Here is a 14,236-nt window from a genome sequence, read left to right on the forward strand (position 1 = left end):
TGTGAGTGTGTGTGTGTGTGTGTGCGTGTGTGTGTGTGTGTGCGTGTGTGTGCGTGTGTGTGCGCGTGCTTACATGTCAGGCAGTTCCAGTGTTCGGACGGTGGCAGCATACAGCAGCTCGTCCTCCTTGGAGATCAACACCTTCAGTCCGTCCGCCAGCCGCTCTTTGGTCAGAACACAGTCAGGGGCAGCTGTGTATGGACGCAGGCACGCACGCACGCACACACACAGACACACACACACACACACACAAAAACACACACATGATCATCATCATCATCACCACCCGTAATGCCTCACAGACTCTCACGCTACTTCATCACACCTGTGTGTTTGCAGCTAACAGATCTTCCATCTTGTTTAGTTCCGGTGGTCAGATTCTGTAGTTAGTACATACAGCTTAACTGTGGTCTCAGCCACCAGCTGCAAGACTCAGCAGCAAGTGTGGGAGTCGTACGCCCAACCAAGACTAAAATTTGCAGAGCTAAAAAATTATATAATACAGATTTTTTTTTAAATAATACTGTGGCAGAAGAACAAGCTTAGGAACACAACAACAGATTATTTACAGCCTTTCCAGTTCTGCTTAATATAAACTTGCCCCGATAAACCAATCAAAGGGTGTGATTTTCCATTAGAGCAGAGTTTTGGGGCGGGGCTGCGCTACTGGGCGGAGCCTCACCTGGGGGGCTCCTCTGCGGATTGGAGGGCCGCTTTGAGTGGCTGCTGTCCCCTTCTCCCTCAGAGAAGCTGCCGTCCTCGTCCATCCGGAAGCCCTCGTCCGCCGCAAAGCTCTCCAGCAGCCGACTCACCGCACGGCCCTTAGGCTGGGGAAACAGGAAGTGAGGTTCGTCATGTGACCCGGGCATATGTTTTGATTCAAGGAACACATATCTGACGTGTCTTCATTCATTTTACATATCCCTCTATGTTGTTGTTTTCACTGATTTCTGTAGGCGTTGTGCAATTCGTAGAAAGCTATTTTCTACCGATAATAAAGACACTTCAATTTTAATTTAAGACAGGGAGAGAGAGAGAAAAAGAGAGGGTATGAATGGATATAGAGAGAAGAAATATAGAGAGATAAAGAGATACAGAGAAGAGGGTAACAGAGAAAAATTGAGAGGAAGGGAGGCAGTGAGAAAAAAGAGAAAGAAAGAGACAGCAGATGACAGAGATAGAGATGGAGAAGGAGATAACTGGGCTCTCACGCTCACTAAACTAACTCTCTCAGGTGAACATGCTCATATTTTCTTTTCTCATGGCTTCAGAGAGTATCGCCACTAACAGTAATCTTCCACCGAGTCTCCGAGAGTGCTGAGCTCATCGCCCTCGGGGTGAAATATCACTCCGCTCACCGCAACGGTGAGCGGAATCTGGTTCCCCCACCCCAAATCCACCCTCAGAAACAGAGACGCCAAGGTGCTCCGTCCGCGGGCCCGAATGCCTCTCCGGTGAGGCACCGGCTTTGATTGATGAGCCTGACGTTTGCTCGCCAGGGCTCTGCTGTGCTCTTCCAGTTAACTCCCTATCTGTTCAGCACACGCCCATACTGTGAGTCTGAGCGATTTAGCAGCTCTCATGTTTACAGGCATTACACAGTGTCTTATGCATATGGGGGCCTTCACTGTAGTCCACCAGGTATTTTTGCAGAGGAGGGCAACGGGTTCTTTAGGATTGCCACCACCGAGCATGTAAGCTCTCAAACTACGGCTGATCACTCATGAATGACTGCCTTTTGTCTGATAGCTTTGGGTAGTCTTAAGAGTACAATGCCCTGTGGCTTCAGCTGTACCACAAAGGTGTACAACCAGTGGTGTTTATTCAGGTGTGTGTGTGTGTGTATGTGTGTGTGTAACGTGCGTGAGTGTGTGTGTGTGTGCGTGTGTGTGTGTGCATGTGTGTGTGTGTGGGTGTGTGATTGCGTGTGTGTGTGTGGGTGTGTGGGTGTGTGGGTGTGTGAGTGTGTGAGTGTGTGAGTGTGTATGTGCATGCATGGAGGTGAGGTGGAGGTAGACATTTTTGTGGTGAGGTTGGAGTGCTGTGGAGTTTTTTGGGTTGTATGTGGGACCCTCTCACCTGCTTGCTCCTGCCTCTCCTGTCCCTGCTGTTCTCCTCACTGGAGGGAGACTGTGCCCGGCCAATCCAACAGCTTCTCCTCTGTGACATCAACAAAAAAGGAGGAGTTTAAACAGGATGAATCAGACACAGAGTGGATCTGTTTGTTTTTCTTGGTTCTTCATGTATAACAAATAAAAAACGATGTACAGGATCTTTAAAATAATGGGGCTAATTTTGAACATGTATCCTTTTGGTTGGAAGCTGAATAAATCTGGCTTTGGCTCTGGCTCTTCAGCAACGACAGGCCTTATTTATCAAATGCTCATGGATGCACAGCTGTATTTATTACGACAGAAACCTCTGCACGCTTAAACAACATACGAAATGTAGAACTGATCCACAAGGCCAACCTATTAATGAATAAGCTCACCGCAAAATGTAATGTTTTTAAATTACACTGCTACCAACTGTGGCTGCGGGGGACGGGGGTTTTGTTGGTCTTGCTGCCCAGATAGGAAGGATTTCATTGTATAACGCAAATTACAGACTTGATTCTTCCTTAGCAGACAGTAGCCTGTTTCACATTGAGATATTTACTCAATGCATGTGTTTAGACACTTGACAGTGTTACAAATGGTTTGTTGATCTAACAGCTATCTGTGCCACTTTTGATCAGCAATACAGTCATTATATAACCTATAATGACATTAAGTTAAACATGTTCCGTGACATTTACAAGTTCTTCGTATTTCCTAAGCAGAAAGATCAATAAAAAAAAGACCTTAATTGCCCTGTCCAGACTGTCAAAAATCAACCAATAGGAAATATGCAAAGGTCAGGTCAGAAGCAATCGTAAATATTTGATCCCGTGTACATCAACCTTCCATAAATCTGGCATACCGCGAGGAAATAAGCGTGCGTACACTCACACGTGCACACACACGATCAAATCTGAGCGTGCGCGATCATCTGGTAAATAAGAGGCGATGCCTCATGCACAAGCACGCCCGCGCACTGAGGTGCACAGACCTAGCGGAGGTTTAAATTCCAAACGTTCTCGAAAAGGCTTCCCTTTCTAGTTCGCACCAAGCTTTAAGAGATGGGTTTTGGGTAAGGGTCCTGTGATAGACTGGTGTCCAGTCCAGGGCATGTGATCACATGAAATCTCAAAATCAAGGACACTTACTGCAAACATATTCTTCACAGCTGACAGTCAACATATTTACGGAGAGACATTAAGTACAATAAACATCATTCGTCTAACTCTCTGTATATACATACACGTGCACATGTGTGTGAGTGTGTGTGTGTGTGTGTGTGTGTGTGTGTGTGTGTGCGCATGTGTGTGAGTGTGTGTGTGTGCGCGCATGTGTGTGAGTGTGTGTGTGTGTGCGCATATGTGTGAGTGTGTGTGTGTGTGTCTGAGTGTGTGTGTGTGTGTGTGTGTGTGTGTGAGTGTGAGTGTGTGTGTGTGTGAGTGTGAGTGTGTGTGCGCGCGTGTGTGTGTGTGCACGCGCTCTTGAGGCTCGTACCTCGAGAGCGGCACTTAAAGGTAAGGTGGCCTGTTTCCAGCTGTACCGGCGCTGGCTCACTGTGCTAACTGCGCTGTTGTGTAAGTGGCCCGGGCTAGCGGAGCCCCTGGGTAAGTCGCACGCGTATGGGGCGCGCTCTGTGGGTGCTCTGTGAGCGCTCTGTGGGCGGCGGCGGTGCTCACCGCGCTCACCGCCCCGGGCAGCCCCCGCAGCGCCGTGCTCTTGCGCGTGGCCCTCTTCAGACGCTCGCTCGCCGTGGGCAGGCTCCCGAGCGCCGCCGCGCGCCGGTAGGGCCCGCCCCCGGGCCCCGGCCTCCCCCACAGCGGCTGCAGCGCCTTGGGCTTGGGCCCGCGCTTCCTCCTCGCCCCCGGCGGCTCCCTCCTGGCCGCGGCCAAGGGCGCTGGCCTGCGGAGGGCGCTCTTCTTCGCCCTCACCTTCACCTCGCCTTCCGCGCCGGCCACGCCGTGCGACCCTGAAGAGGGGGGGAGAGAGAGAGAGAGAGAGAGAGATAGAGAGAGACAGAGAGAGAGCCCAGGGACGAGGGGATTTGGGTTAGCCTCTCGCTAACAGTCTGAACAACCGCACAAGGGGGAAGGGGGAAGGGAGAGAGCTTCTCCACGCCCCAAACACCAATTTGAGGAGTCCCGCTGCGCCCAGCAATCACGCCCATCAGGAGAAGCGGGGTGGCCAGGAGGACCGTCTCTCAGCGGGGCGCTGCGCCTCCTCAGTGGGGCACTGCGCCTCCTCATGGCGCCTGGGCCTTCGCTAACGTAATGGCGGCAGACGGCGGTCTGATTCCTGCACCCCCCTCGCTGTGGGCCGTCAGCCTCGTCAAAAGCCACATCCCCCCCCCCGTCCCCCGCCCCCCCCCCGTCCCGCCCCCCAACTCATCGCGCCCTTCCCAGCCCTCGGAGGAGACCGGACGGTTTTTCGTTGAGCGGGTAAGCCCCGCGTATCGCCTGACAAATTACTTAACGAGCTAGCGCCACACACGCCTTTTCCCACACTCGGCCGCCCGGGGGGCGGTTCTCACGTGATTGACGGCAGTGTGCGCGCAGTACAAGCACCTGAGGAGCTTCACCGTGACGACTTCGAAAGAGAGCACCAGATAACCCGGACAACTGCAGCCCCGTGAAAAATCTACCATTACGTGACAAGATTTTAAAAAAAGTAAACACAGGGAACCGATGTCACAGGTTACTTTTAAACAGAAATGTTGGTGTGAATGCACTGTACAACGCACAGTCATCGATTGGTTTTCCCAACTGGCATTAGTTACATTTGTTGAACTTTAATGTACATTGTTAATTAATTCTGTGAAGAGCCAAGCCTTACCATGAAGTCCCTGTCTCTCTTTCTTGTTCCTAGCTTTCTGATTGGCTTCCAACTTCACAATGGAGGACGGGGAGGGGCCAGTCATGGCCAAACTTGCGGAAGTGTCCTTTGAAGGCATCGCTTTGATGTCACCCGGCCCGTCCTCACTGTCATAGCTGCATTCATCCTCATCTTCCTCTGCGGGGTGGGATGAAGGCACAGATCATTCCAGACCCCAATCCTGTTTCAGTTCCCCGCATAATGCTAATATGTATATATACAGTACATCATATTATGTCATATAGGTCAAATATGATTACATGCACATTAAATTTCATTGAGCTTTTTAGCTCGAACAAAATAACAATGACAGTAACAAGGACTGATCTAATATTATGTATAAATAGATAAACATTCCTGATATATTTCCTACATGCAAAAAAACACATGTTATACTGATTCCCTAGGGCTTGATTTTATTCAGGAATAAACACTAGCTCTGCTCGATCCTATGAGAACCCAAGATGCCAGTAAGCCTGGACCAATGTCTACCGCATCGCATTATCATACACTGAGGGTCCACACAGTTACATAGCGCTGTGTCCCAGTCAGACAGCAGGGACCAGAACGATGCAGCCAATCACACTGCAGCTCCAGCACTCCACCAATAGGAGGAGCATTTTTGCCGGCAGCTGTCGGAAGCTGCGGCGGCGAGTCTCACATCGCTGCGCTGGCACGGCGGGGGTGTCGGGTGTCGGGGCACCGCTGACACACGTGTCATTTACAAGTGCCCGTGTCAACACTCCCCCTCACGCCCCGGCACGGAGGCAGGCATGCCTTTCGGGGCAATTAACTAATTCTCCGCCGGGACCCGGGGACAGCCGGGGGACGCCCCTCGCGTGTTTACCCCCCCCGGCCTCCCCGCGCGCCGCCCCACCAAGGTGACGGAGCGGCCCTGCTAAGCCACACTTCAGCGGCACGCTGCTCTGGGTGTAGAGAGCGGCACGCTGCCCTGGGTGTAGAGAGAGCGGCACGCTGCCCAGGGTGTAGAGAGAGCGGCACGCTGCCCTGGGTGTAGAGAGAGCGGCACGCTGCTCTGGGTGAAGAGAGCGGCACGCTGCCCTGGGTGAAGAGAGCGGCACGCTGCTCTGGGTGTAGAGAGAGCGGCACGCTGCCCTGGGTGAAGAGAGAGCGGCGCTCTGCTCTGGGTGTAGAGAGCGGCAGGCTGCCCTGGGTGTAGAGAGAGCGGCGCTCTGCTCTGGGTGTAGAGAGCAGCACGCTGCCCTGGGTGAAGAAAGAGCGGCACGCTGCCCTGGGTGTAGAGAGAGCGGCACGCTGCCCTGGGTGTAGAGAGAGCGGCACGCTGCCCTGGGTGTAGAGAGAGCGGCACGCTGCCCTGGGTGTAGAGAGAGCGGCGCTCTGCTCTGGGTGTAGAGAGCAGCACGCTGCCCTGGGTGAAGAGACAGCGGCGCTCTGCTCTGGGTGAAGAGAGTGGCACGCTGCCCTGGGTGAAGAGAGAGCGGCGCTCTGCTCTGGGTGTAGAGAGAGCGGCACGCTGCCCTGGGTGTAGAGAGCGGCACGCCGCTCTGGGTGTAGAGAGCGGCAGGCTGCCCTGGGTGTAGAGAGAGCGGCACGCTGCTCTGGGTGTAGAGAGCGGCACGCTGCTCTGGGTATAGAGAGAGCGGCACGCTGCTCTGGGTGTAGAGAGTGGCCCTCAGCCTCCCGGTCTCAGCAAGAAAAAGTGAGAATGTGTGTGTGTGAATGTGCGCATACGAGAGAGAGAGAGAAACTGAAGGAGAGAAAGACAGAACGAGTGTGTGTGTGTGTGTGTGTGTGTGTGTGAATGCATACGAGAGAGAGAGAAACTGAGGGAGAGAAAGACCGAACGAGTGTGTGTGTGTGTGTGAATGCATTATTCTGAATCTGTGACCGCGGTTCTTTTACCTGTGTCACTTTGGCCCCCAGACTCCACGCTGAGTCTGTGCTCAGACTTGGGGCCCCTCTGGCACAGTCGCGCGGGGCCCACGCTGGACCCAGGGGTGCCCCGTCGGCGGAACCCCGGCCCCACGGCCGTTTTGGGCCTCTGTTTGAACTGGGCCAGCTTGGACCCGAGTACGCCCTGACGCCCATTCTGCTTACAGCATCGCCCCTTCATCTGGGGAAATCACGGTGGAGAGAGGAGCGGTTAGACTCACATAGAGGCGGGGTCAGTCTCAGGGAGAGGAGGGGTCAGTCACATAGAGAGGTGGGGTCAGTCTCAGGGAGAGGAGGGGTCAGTCACATAGAGAGGTGGGGTTAGTCTCAGATAGAGGCGGGGTCAGTCTCAGACAGAGGCGGGGTTAGACTCAGATAGAGGCGGGGTCAGTCACATAGATAGGTGGGGTTAGTATCAGATAGAGGGGGTCAGTCTCCGGGAGAGGAGGGGTCAGTCACATAGAGAGGTGGGGTTAGTCTCAGGGAGCGGAGGGGTCAGTCACATAGAGAGGTGGGGTTAGTCTCAGATAGAGGTGGGGTTAGCCTCAGGGAGAGGTGGAGTTAGTCTTACAGAAAGGTGGAGTTAGACTCAGAGAAAGATGGAGTCGGACAGAGAGAGAGAAAAAAAGAAAGGGCGTTTTAAATTACTTGCCATTTTAGTTTCGACGCATGCATAAAACACGCATTTCATAACCGAAAACAGAATTTAACCCAGAAAAAACATTTATGTTTGAAGTGTAAATGTGATTCACATAGGCCACCACAGGTCGGTCAACTATAATACCATTTAATACATTTTTATTACACCGTGTCAAAAAAGGAATTCCTATTACAAACTGTTAAGCACTGTTACAAGCGCTGTTCTTTTTCGGATTTTAAAATGGGCCTGCTAGAGCCCTGGTAGCATTTTCTCCTTCTTGGCAGGACTGCAGCGAGGCGAATAAAACATTTTAAACACACTGTAAATGTTCCAACAGCCCCATTGTCACGAGCAGCGATTGGAAAGGGCTCGGGGGCCACAGACCTGGGCCGCGCTCAGCTGGTCAAAGCTCCCATTGGACAGCCTCCTCTTCTTCCTCGGAGTCTCTCCGCCCCCTCTCAGGTCGTCAGGCAACAGGCCGAGCCCCCCCAGAGACCTGCCAATCACAGAGGGAAGCGGGTATTCTTAGAAAAGAATGGAGGCGGTATCAAAAGGAAGAAAGGGAGCCGGCGAGAGGGGGATCGGAGCTGAGCCGGGCTCTCCCCGAGCGGTAAGAGCCGGCGTTCCTTCCTGCGACGAAGGGAAGTGGGCACGCTCGAAAAAGCGGGATCTAACATCACAGCCCGACGCGTTCGGGGGGCCGAGCTGGGGTTAAGGCTCCCCGCCGCTCCATCACAGCTCTCCGGCGCATTAAGGGTTGTATCCCCCCCCCCCCCCCCCCCCACACCGAACCGAGACTGAGGGCGGGTACACGAAGCAGCAGATACTAGCGCTCAGCGGCGCAGCCCTACTCAAATGTCAAAGCTTTCTGGTCGCATTTCCATAACAATGCGACTTCCCCCTCCGCCCCCCCCCCACCCCGCCCCGCTGCAAGCAACAGCGTTACGACCCGCGAGGAATGCCCTTGAAACGCGCCGAAACGCCAGGGACCACACGCGCGCAAAAAAGAGCCAAGCTGTACCCAAACAAAAGAGCCCCCGTCCTTCCCCCCTCCTTCCCCCCTCAGCCGAACCCCCTGTATCCCCATAGACACAATATGACTTCAATCACACTTACAGTAAAAGACATAAAGCAATCTGCACCCTGAATTTCTTTGATCTCTCTGCAAAGCCCGGAAAGCTCTGAACTGAAGCCTCGGTCATGCTAACCCTGATACCACTTTGTCTGCGCGCTGCTTCCTGCTCTGGGACCAAGGCGAGTTGGGCAGGGCAAGGCAGGGCATGGCAGTTGGGGGGGGGGGGGGTGTTCTGATGTGCTACACCAGAGGTGCGGGTGCATGTTTGTATTATCACCCAGCACCATGACACCTGATTCAACCAGCTAACCATGGTCTTAAATCCTTGCGGACCTGGATAAGTAGAATCAGGCGTCTTACTGGTGGGCTAAAAGGAAAGCCTGCACCCACGCCGGCCCTTGGGGGATAAGGCCGGGAGTCCCTGTGCCGCACGGTCACAGAGAAGACTGCCGGGGGGGGGCCATGCACAGCCAGGTCCGGCAGGCCCTGGCGGCGGCGACCGTGGCGTGATGTCAGCGGCCGCTCCTCCTAATGAAACGCGCGCGGTTCCAGCCCGTGTGGTTGGGGGGGTGGGGGGGGGGGGGGGGCAGTCTCACGGTGACTAATTAAACAGGACACTGATTACCAGGGCTTCTTTTGTGTCCTCTGCTGTCTCCCCACCCCTCGCGCTCTCCAGACAGCTGCACTCTTGTTACCATCAGGACCTTAAGCCCGCGCTTGTCTAAATAGGGGGACGGGAGATTGGGGGATGGGGGGGGGGGGTGTCAGGGGCGGAGGCTGAATGGCGAGAAGCTGTTTGTTCATTAACTTCGCTGACCCACTGTGTTCCTTCAGCAACAGTCTAAACACCCCCCAACCCCCCCACCCCGGGCTTACCCAGGGTGCTTTGCTGCATGCAGATATGACCGCTGAAGGCAGATTGGCTGCCGCTGCGCTCTAGAGCAGGTGCCCCCATCTCTGGAAGCAGGGGGCCACGCCCATTGCTGACTTTTGCTTCCACCTTAAAATCATCAGCTAATACGCCCCGAGAAACCAAGTCGCTGTGTACATGTAATCCAGCAGACCACGTGCTGCTCCAGGACAGGGGTTGGGCAGCTGGGCGCTGGGGTTGGGGCAGCTGGGCGCTGGGGTTGGGGAGCTGGGCGCTGAGGTTGGGGAGCTGCGCACTGGGGTTGGGCAGCGGGGCACTGGGGTTGGGGAGCTGGGCACTGGGGTTGGGGAGCGGGGCACTGGGGTTGGGCAGCGGGGCACTGGGGTTGGGGAGCGGGGCATTGGGGTTGGGGAGCTGGGCACTGGGGTTGGGGAGCGGGGCACTGGGGTTGGGGAGCTGGGCACTGGGGTTGGGGAGCTGGGCACTGGGGTTGGGGAGCTGGGCACTGGGGTTGGGGAGCGGGGCACTGGGGTTGGGGAGCTGGGCACTGGGGTTGGGGAGCGGGGCACTGGGGTTGGGGAGGAGGGCACTGCGGTTGGAGAGGAGGGCACTGGGGTTGGGGAGCGGGGCACTGGGGTTGGGGAGCTGGGCACTGGGGTTGGGGAGCTGGGCACTGGGGTTGGGGAGCTGGGCACTGGGGTTGGGGAGCGGGGCACTGGGGTTGGGGAGCTGGGCACTGGGGTTGGAGAGGAGGGCACTGGGGTTGGGGAGCTGGGCACTGGGGTTGGGCAGCGGGGCACTGGGGTTGGGGAGCTGGGCACTGGGGTTGGGGAGCGGGGCACTGGGGTTGGGGAGCTGGGCACTGGGGTTGGGGAGCTGGGCACTGGGGTTGGGGAGCTGGGCACTGGGGTTGGGGAGCGGGGCACTGGGGTTGGGGAGCTGGGCACTGGGGTTGGGGAGCTGGGCACTGGGGTTGGGGAGCTGGGCACTGGGGTTGGGGAGCTGGGCACTGGGGTTGGGGAGCTGGGCACTGCGGTTGGGGAGCGGGGCACTGGGGTTGGGGAGCGGGGCACTGGGGTTGGGGAGCTGGGCACTGGGGTTGGGGAGCTGGGCACTGGGGTTGGGGAGCTGGGCACTGGGGTTGGGGAGCGGGGCACTGGGGTTGGGGAGCTGGGCACTGGGGTTGGGGAGCGGGGCACTGGGGTTGGGGAGCTGGGCGCTGGGGTTGGGGAGCTGGGCGCTGGGGTTGGGCAGCTGGGCACTGGGGTTGGGCAGCTGGGCGCTGGGGTTGGGGAGCTGGGCACTGGGGTTGGGGCAGCTGGGCACTGGGGTTGGGGAGCTGGGCACTGGGGTTGGGGAGCTGGGCACTGGGGTTGGGGAGCTGGGCACTGGGGTTGGGGAGCTGGGCACTGGGGTTGGGGAGCGGGGCACTGGGGTTGGGGAGCTGGGCACTGGGGTTGGGGAGCTGGGCACTGGGGTTGGAGAGGAGGGCACTGGGGTTGGGGAGCTGGGCACTGGGGTATGGTATCTGCTCTTTCTTCAGACACTGGAAGCTACAAATGCCTGCTGAGCTACATTCAGAACGGGTAATAGCCTTACTTCGCCTGATAACAGTTCTGGAGCTCTATCTGATTGTGCAACAGGGCACTTTAAATGAAGATCGTCCCAAAAGCGTTCTCATTCCGTTCTCATTTGAGCTCTAATTCTGTGCACCTCGAGTTAAATCATTTTTTTTTACTTCACAAAAGGGAAAACACAATTGGTTACACAATTGGTTATTCGTTAAAATCTCCCCGTTATAATTATAATAAGATACGTGAAGAGCACAAAGATAGTGGCCCCATATTAAACGCAATTAAGTAAAATAAGAAGTCTGTTGCTGGCAGGGGAGTCTTCCTAAAGCTGGAGAGTGTATTAAGTAAAAATTTGTCGGGAAAAAAAAAAACACATTACTCTCCGATTCCTCCATTTTTAGCTGACGATGCTCCAATCCTTTCACAATCACCCCTGCAGGGCAACCGGCCCCAAAACTGCCCCGCTACTTTAGACCTGACCCAACAGCCTGAGAAGTACCCCGTTACTGCAGAACCCCTCTGCCGTGGGCCCCTGACTGCCTGGCCCCGGGGGCCCCTGAGCGCGCAGAACAGCTCAGAGCCCCGCAGCTCGGCTGAAAGCACAGCTCTGCTCTCGCCTCAGCCACGCCCGTCCGCTACGGAACACAGCGCTGTCCCGCCGCGCGCTCACAGGGCCGCGGTGCGCGCAGGACTCCACCTCTCTCACCCCCAACCCCCCCCCCCCGCCCCCGCCGCGCCCTCCTGTCTCTGCCGTCGCTGACCTCCCACCCCCACTGACCCGCGGCGACCCCCTCAGCTCAGCCTCAGCCCCCTGTCACATTCCTGGAGCTTGTGACTGAGGGGGGGCCGAGGGCGCGGGGGGGGGGGGTGGGGTGGGGGGCTCAGGCTGTCTCTGCCTCCGTCCCCCGTCCCCTCCCCTGCATACAAACACCAGTCCTGTCTAATGGTATACACTGACCGAGTCCGTGTATCCACGCACATCACCCCGCTCAATTTGGCCCCCCTCTCCCAGTTGCCCTTGACACCCATCCCATTTCACACTCAAAGTTTAGGGTGTAGCATGACGGTTTTGGGTGGTGGGGGGTGGGGGGGGGGCAGGGTGTCCCAGCAACTGCACTTCAGTGGTGCTTTCCGACCCATTCTTTAACATTTGTTTAACAGCCCCCCCACCCACCCCTACCCCACGTCGTCCCCCAGGCAACGCCCGGCGCGGTGGTGATTGAAACTCAGACGCAAGGTCGTTCTTGTTACCGCGTTCGTTACCGCCATCATCGTCATAGCGAGGAGCCCTCGCTCCCGTCAGGTGAGCGCGGACGCCATAAATTTGTCACCCGCCGATTTTTACAAAAATTTTTCCTTCTTCTTCTTCTTCTTCGCGGCACCCGGTTATCTTCCCCCGAGCGAACGCAGGCGCTGAATGAAATGATGTAGCGGTCTCGGGGACCAGTTGCTCCGCTGTCCTCGAAGCATTTAACTGTGAAAAATGACCTCAGTGAGAGCCCAACATCGCCGCCGCCGCTGCACACAGCCGTCGCAGGAAGGGCCTTTTTTTTTATTGGCCGTTTGGGTTTATTAACCGCAGGAATAAGCGCGGGATCGGTAATCTCGGCTGTAATTACGCTCACACCTGAGTTACGTTTACTGGAGAATAATTTATCTCCGGGCGGCCGGGTCTCAGCTGATCAGGCGGCGGTGGCGGCGGCGGCGGCGGCGGCGGCCCGACTTAACTGCGTACTCGGGGCCCGAGCGAGGGCCGCGTTGTAAACAAAAAAAAAAAAAAAGTGTGTCTTTTCGGACTCGCGACATCCATCACAATGATGGCCCGGCAACAACGAGTTTGTTCAGACGTTTCGAGAGCCGCGTTTTATCATAATATCTCAGAGCAGCCGCGCGTCTGGACGAGTCGCGGCGGCTTCCACACAATCAATGGAACTCGCGCGTGATTAATGGCCCCGGGCCCGGCCGTGATTAAGCCTTTAATTTAAAGTGATACGGCGCTTCCTGCGGGGTTTACACAAAGTCAATGAGCGTCGCCGACGCGCGCTTCCTCCCGCTTAAACTACTCGCCGGGCGGCCCGGAAGTTGAGAGACCGCACGTCCGTGGGAAACACGCGCGCGCGCACACGCCCGCGCGCTGGTGCGACGCCCCTTCAGCACACACCCTGCTGCGCTCCGATGACGCTACACACAGAAACGGTTCAGGACAAGGAAGCAAAGCGGGGCTGCGCTGAGACAGCGTCAGCTTCGTTTGAAGACAGAAATGACGCGCTGCCTGACAGAACTCCGTCCGTCGCTTCATTTCTGAATCTGCCGCCCACCAGACCGCGCCATTGCGTCTCCACGGCGACGCCTGCAGAACCTCACTCCCATCGTGACCAATCTGACCTCTCTGAGCTCTCCTGTGGATTTCAGCTTACGCTAGTGAGGAATGGTGTTTGGGTTAGGGGAGGGGAGGGGGTGGGGCAAGGTCACCCCGTCACGCACTTGACTCTCCTCGGCGAATCGGCCGGGGGCACAGCGCCGGGAAGGGGCCCGGGGGTGGACTTCCGCTTGCGGGGGCGGCCGGGTCCTCGCCGAGCAGGGCTGCGCGGGGTCTCCTCCTTCCTGTGGAGGCGCAGGAGAAGGGCTCTCTGTGATGCTGCTGATGGGACTGGGGGACTGTCTGTGGAATGGCCCCCGTAGGGGCCTTGGGGGTGAAACTGGAGGGCCATCTGTGTAACAGTGCAGGCGGGGGGGGGGGGGGTTTGTGCAGTGGTGTTGGAGGGGGCCTGTGCAAACATGTTGGCAGAGGTCTGTGTAACGATGTCAGAGGGGATCAATATATAGTAAGGGTGTCAGTGGGGGTCTGTGAAATGGTGTTGGAGGGGGGGTCTGTGAAATGGGTCGGACAGGAGTCCGTGTAATGGTGTCGGAGGGGGTCTGTGTAATGGTGTCTGAGGGGGTCTGTGTAATGGTTTTCTGAGGGGGGCAGGGTAATGGTGCTGGAGAAGGGCTTTGTAAAAGGTTTGGAGGGGGTCTGTGTAATGGTGTTAGAGGGGGTCCGTGTAATTGACTCACTGGTGCTCGTGCTTCCTCTGCAGCTTGGCCAGCTCCCTCTGCTTCTCCTTATAGCGCCTCTGCAGCTCCGCCAGACGCACCCGCATGGCCAGCTCCGGCCCGTCCATCGTCTCCATGGCACCCTTCACTGGAAAGACC

At 56.6% G+C, this 14,236-nt stretch overlaps 1 protein-coding gene across 9 annotated transcripts in view; it reads right to left on the bottom strand.

The window, feature by feature from the left end:
• Window positions 1-14,236, bottom strand: part of LOC118216796 (BAH and coiled-coil domain-containing protein 1) — a 95,683-nt gene that overhangs the window by 7,385 nt on the left and 74,062 nt on the right. For all 9 annotated transcript variants that reach the window (XM_035398294.1, XM_035398291.1, XM_035398298.1 and 6 more), the window contains exons 13-21: window positions 14,099-14,235; window positions 13,526-13,645; window positions 7,906-8,017; window positions 6,852-7,062; window positions 4,929-5,105; window positions 3,776-4,065; window positions 2,080-2,160; window positions 683-827; window positions 74-191 (exon numbers count right to left, since the gene is read on the bottom strand). In XM_035398294.1, coding sequence (XP_035254185.1) covers window positions 74-191; window positions 683-827; window positions 2,080-2,160; window positions 3,776-4,065; window positions 4,929-5,105; window positions 6,852-7,062; window positions 7,906-8,017; window positions 13,526-13,645; window positions 14,099-14,235 — 1,391 coding nt within the window. The remainder of the gene's footprint in view (window positions 1-73; window positions 192-682; window positions 828-2,079; window positions 2,161-3,775; window positions 4,066-4,928; window positions 5,106-6,851; window positions 7,063-7,905; window positions 8,018-13,525; window positions 13,646-14,098; window position 14,236) is intronic.

This window comes from Anguilla anguilla, chromosome 17 (genome assembly GCF_013347855.1).
Source record: "Anguilla anguilla isolate fAngAng1 chromosome 17, fAngAng1.pri, whole genome shotgun sequence".
Lineage (NCBI taxonomy): Eukaryota > Metazoa > Chordata > Actinopteri > Anguilliformes > Anguillidae > Anguilla > Anguilla anguilla.